The 5,607-nt window shown below is 39.5% G+C and overlaps 1 protein-coding gene across 4 annotated transcripts in view; it reads right to left on the minus strand.

Moving 5' to 3' along the window:
• MTMR6 (myotubularin related protein 6) overlaps window positions 1-5,607 on the minus strand; it is a 62,169-nt gene that overhangs the window by 42,893 nt on the left and 13,669 nt on the right. For all 4 annotated transcript variants that reach the window (XM_014592012.2, XM_014592013.2, XM_014592014.2 and 1 more), the window contains exon 2: window positions 2,711-2,827. In XM_014592012.2, the coding sequence (XP_014447498.1) occupies window positions 2,711-2,827 (117 nt within the window). The remainder of the gene's footprint in view (window positions 1-2,710; window positions 2,828-5,607) is intronic.

Raw genomic sequence — 5,607 nt, forward strand, 5'->3', positions numbered from 1 at the left:
ATGACCATCCCCCCTGGGGGGTGATTTCTCGCTTTCTGTCTCTATGTCTCTCTCTGTCTGGTGAGCGCACACACCCTATAGCGAAAACCTCTCCAAAAAAAAAAAAAGAAAATATATGGGGGCTAGGGTCAGCAGGTTAGCATGGTAGTAAAAGCACTGAACTCCCACATGGCTGATTGTAGTTCAAGTTCTGGACCTAGTAGCTTGCTTTCTCACTTTCCCTTACTCTCTCTGGTCAAATTAAAAAATAATAAAAATAACTAATAAAAGTAAATAATTCTTTAAAAGAAAAAGTAAATATATGGGATTAGCAGGTGGTATGGTAGTTAAGGCACTCAACTCCCATGCTGCTGACTGTAGTTCTGGTTCCTGACCTGGTGGCTTGCTTACTCACTCTCTCACTCTCTTGGTGAGCACATGTGTCTTATAGCAAATTTTAAAGTAATAATTACAAATAAAGATAAATAAATAATTCTTTTTAAAAAATACATGAGAACCTTTGTAATCTCAACATAGAGAAGTATTTCCAAAATAAAAAAAAACATAAACCATAAAAAAGTAAAAAATCTATAACATAGAAAATATAAAACTTATTAAACTTTAAGGGACCAGCAGATGGCATAATGGTTACATCACTGGACTCCTACATAGTCAACCACAGTTCGAGTCCTGGACCCATGGCTTGAAATTCAAGCCTGGTATTTGTGCATACATGACTAAAATCCTGAGAAGAGAGTGAAGGAGAATGGATTGTGAAGTGACCATTGCCTCTGGGGTGGGGGGGGTGACTTCTCACTTTCTCTGTCAAGTGCATGTATTCCATAGCAAAAACTTCTCTTAAAAAAATTAAATTTAAAACACTAAACACAAAAATGACAAACCATACTCAGAGAAACTATTTATGATACACATATCTTACAAAACTTTAAAACCTAAAACTCTTGGAGCCAGCAGGTGGCATAGTGGTTAAGGCGCTAGACTCCTACATGGCCAACCACAGTTCGACTTGCAGACCCAATGGCTTGAAAATCATGCCAGGTGTACGTGCGTGCATGTATGTGCCCAAAATCCCAAGCATAGAAGGGATTATGGCATGGCCATCCCAGAGGGGGTGATCTCTCACTTTCTTTCTCTCTCTGTATGTCTCCCTCCAGCAGCATACACACCCTATGGTGATAATCTAAAAAAAACAAAACAAAACAAAAAAAAACCTCTTATAAAATCAATAGTAAACAAAAGAAAAATGAACAATCCACTGGGAAAAGAAAACTCAAGCCAAAATATCTGAAACATCTCTGCAATCGGCAAATTCAAATCACAATTATACATCAACCAGACAGACAAAAATGTTTAAGTTGACGATACCAATGTTGTTGAGGATGTAGAACAATGTGTAACATTTTACTGAGGAGAATAAACTGGAACAATCATTTTGGAAAGGTGATATACTTACTAAGATGAAATATATGCTTGTCTAAGACTCAGTAATTAAACTCCCAAATATCCCAGAGAAATTCTAGCACACACATATACCAAGAAACATATGCAAGATGTTCACATGTATATGTATCTTTTCAAGTATAATTGAACATATACTTGAGTATTACATGAAAGCATACTTGAAAACATATATATTGGGCCAGTCCCATGGCCTAGTGGTTAAGGGAGCCAGGTTCCACATGGCCAGTCATGGTTCAAATCCTCCCCCAAGCAGCCAGACCCAGTGGCTTAAAACTCATGCTGGGCACATGTGCATGTATGCCCCAAATCCCAAAATCCCAAAAGGAGAATGGAGGAGAAGGGATTGCGGTGTGACCATCCTAGACCCAGGGGGTGATTTCTCGCTTTCTATTTTTCTTTGTCTCTCTGGTGAGTGCACATGCCCTGTAGTAAAAATCTCTCAAAACAAAAACAAAAAATCCCTTGCCCAAGCAGCTTGAAAACCACACCAGGCATGATACAATGCCCCAAACCCCAACGGGCTGAAGAAATGAACGAGAAGGTATTGTGTGGCATGATGTGCCATGCAACATTGAGGGTGCTTTCTCTGTCTCTCTCTCCCTCTTTCCAAGCATACACACCCTCCGGTAAATAAAAACAAAAAAGTATGTCTTTTATATACATATGTATAATATTTGGACCAGCAAAAAAATAAATAAATGAAACACCCTAAGTGCAATTTGGTATAAAAATACTATGATATGAATATGCCATTTGATCTGTTAATATGTATATACATTTTTTAGATTTTTCTTAAAGGGAACAAGTAGGATTTTACAATTTTTTTTAGAATTATTATTTTTATTTATTAGTTATTATTATTTTCACATGAGTTTTGCCAGAGAAAGACATAGAGAGAAAGAGAGAGAGAGAGGGAGAGTGAGAAAGCAAGCCACCAGGTCCAGGATTCAAACCATGGCTGGCCATATGGGAATTCCAGCGCCTTAACCACCACGCCACCTGCTGGTCCCGGATTTTACAATTTTTTTTTGGAGTTAAAAAGTATCTGCTATTCTGCAGAATTCCACATCACAAATGTTATTACTGACTTATTAGAAGGGAGGCCAGGAGTGACCTGATGACTGAAAAATGTTTAGTTGAGATAAGTACCCAAGGATTGAAAATTTTGTTGCATGTGTCCACAATAAAATACACAGGCAAAATTTATTATTATTATTACTATGGTAAACAGCATAGCTGAAGTCCTTACCCAGGTTTCTTTTTGATGAGTGTCTATAAATAACAGATGTGTGGCCGTAAGATACAGTGTTCCCGTCAGTGACTTGTTTCCAGTACTGAATCGGTCAAGTAATTTTACTTGTTCAACCTAAAAAAGAAGAAAATGTTATTTTCCATTTCAAAAATACTATGAATTCTTTTTCTGTTATCCCATGATTTAAATGTATTATTTTCAATTTTTTCATTTCTGTTCAAAACCATACAAGTTTATTTAATATTCATTGTTAAATTTCATATATTTTGGGGAACATATAGACCACTAGCAACATGGGTATTATTTACTGTTAACAAATGTAAACCCCTTTGTTTAGGAAAAAAATATTAACACAATATATTAAGGGGAACAAATAAGGGAGATGCAGTATGATAAATAAAAACATATTTCATGCTCAAGTCGACATTTTCATTTGAAATTGGAAAATCAAATAATGAAGTTTTAGAAGTAAACTACCTGAAAAATTAAATCAGGAACCAGTTAAATGTTTGTAACCTCCAGCTTAAGTCTCTAAATTCTCTTCATCATCCCACACCAAGACAATGATCACTCGTGTCCAGCTCTGGGCTTTTGATTCACACTGCTGTCCCTTCCTAAAATATCTATTCTTCTTGGCCAAGTGTTAAACATTCTCCAGTGTTCACTGACACCCTACTTACTAACACAAATCCTTTACAAAAAAATTAACTTATTCCCTTTGTCTTAGCTTTTTATTTCTTCCTAGTTCTCAGTTCCCTGACACAAATTATATCTTTGGCTTCTATGGCCTCCTCTAGTGCCTGAGGCAGTGAGGTACATGGTATGTCTTTACTAAGAAATACAGGGACCAGCAGTTAGCGTAATGGCTATGTCGCTGGACTCCCATGTAGTCGACCGCAGTTGGTGTCCTGGACCCGGTGGCTTAAAACTCACGCCAGGCGCGTGTGCGTGCGTGCCCAAGTTCCCGAGAGGAGAATGGAGGAGAAGGGATTTTGGCGTGACCATCCCCCCTGGGGGGTGATTTCTCGCTTTCTGTCTCTCTGTCTGTCTCTGTCTGTCTGGCGAGCGCACGCGCCCTATAGCGAAAACCTCTCCAAAAAAAAAAAAGAAATACATACAAGGTTGCTTCTAAAGTGAGAGTGGCACTGGGATTACTCAGCAATGTGCAGACTACCGTCTCCAAATTTACTGTTTTCCTTTTACAGCCTTATGGGAAAAAGAAAAAGAAAAATAACCAATACCACCTTGAATTTTTTTAATTTATAAGTAGAACAGCAGCATGTTCTGGATAGTTCTAAAAGGTGTCTGTGTTTTCAAAGCCATCCAGATAGTTAACCATTATCTCATTAATTGTATACATTTCTTGGGCCAATAGGTGGCGTGGAGGTCAAGGAGGCTGGCACCCATGTGGCTGACTATGCCGGACCGCCGGGACCATGTGGTTTGAGTCCTGACCCAGTGGCTTGAAATTTATGCCAAGTGCATATGTTTGCATGCTAAAATCCTGAGAGGAGAATGGAGAAGAGATTGTGACAGCACCATTCCCTGCAGGTGATTTCTCACTTCCCCTCTCACTTTCTCTCTCTCTGGCAAATGCACATAACCCTATGGCTAACTAAAGACAACAAAACTGTACATTTCTCCCATATATATTTTCTTTCTCTTACTTTAGTGAAGAATAAAATTCCCCCTTTATGAAATTATAATCTTGAAAGTGATCAATCATCACCATTTAAAAGGCTAATTAGTTTCTCCTACCTTCCCCAGTTCCAGAAATCTACTTTCACAGTTTTTACATGTATGTACCAGTACTTGTTCAAATAGGCTAATTTTAAGTGTAAAAAATCTTAAATTTGCAGAGAGGTCTTGGCAGGGAAAATGGCAGGCGGGAAGGTGGGAGAGGAGAAGCCTGAACAGTGCAGTGAGCTGGAGCCACTGGAGTAGTGGAGGGGAAAGTTCCAGTCGCAGCAATCAGCTGAAGCAGCAGCTGAAGAGCTCCCAACAATGCCAATAAAGATCTCCAAGCTTGGGTTTGCCATAGATCGTCAGAAGGCAAGAAAAGCACCAGCCATATCCATCAAACTTGGATCAAGTAAGCCTAAAGAAACTACTCCAACTCTTGTTCCAAAACCCTTTCAGTAGCAGCGACATTTTTGTTTGTTTGGTTTTGGTTTTTTTGTTTGTTTGTTTTTTGGAGAGGTTTTTGTTTTGTTTTGTTTTTGCTATAGGGCGCATGCGCTCGCCAGACGGAGAGAGACAGAGAGACAGAAAGCGAGAAATCACCCCCCAAGGGGGATGGCCACACCGCAATCCCTTCTCCTCCATTCTCCTCTCGGGATCTTGGGCATGCACGCACACGCGCCCGGCGTGAGTTTAAGCCACCGGGTCCGGGATGCGAACCACAGTTGACTACATGGGAGTCCAGCGACATAGCCATTACGCTAACTGCTGGATAGTGAACCAGAGGAAATGCCTCCAGAAGCAAAGACGAGGGTGAAGAATATAGGAAGGGATACACCAACGTCAGCCAGACCAAATTCCTGCAATAAAGGAAAGCACGGGTTTTCTGATAACCAGAAGCTATGGGAGCGAAATATAAAATCTCTTGCAAAATGTCCATGACTGAGACTATTAAATAGTGTGTTTTGAAATTGGGGTGTGGGTGGGTATAAAATTAAAAGGAAGTTTCCTTTTTTAAAGAATGGTATAAAATTATCTTTGGAGCCACTTTCTTTTTCTTTTTCATTTTCATTTTTTTTTTTTTGAGATTTTTTACTATAAGGCGCATGCGCTCACCAGAAAGAGACAGACAGAGAGACAGAAAGCTCACCCCCCAGAAGAGATGGCCACGCCACAATCCCTTCTCCTCCATTCTCCTCTCGGGACCTTGGGCA

The sequence above is a fragment of the Tupaia chinensis genome, unplaced genomic scaffold (genome assembly GCF_000334495.1).
Source record: "Tupaia chinensis unplaced genomic scaffold, TupChi_1.0 Scaffold000634_1, whole genome shotgun sequence".
In the NCBI taxonomy this organism is placed as follows: Eukaryota; Metazoa; Chordata; class Mammalia; order Scandentia; family Tupaiidae; genus Tupaia; species Tupaia belangeri.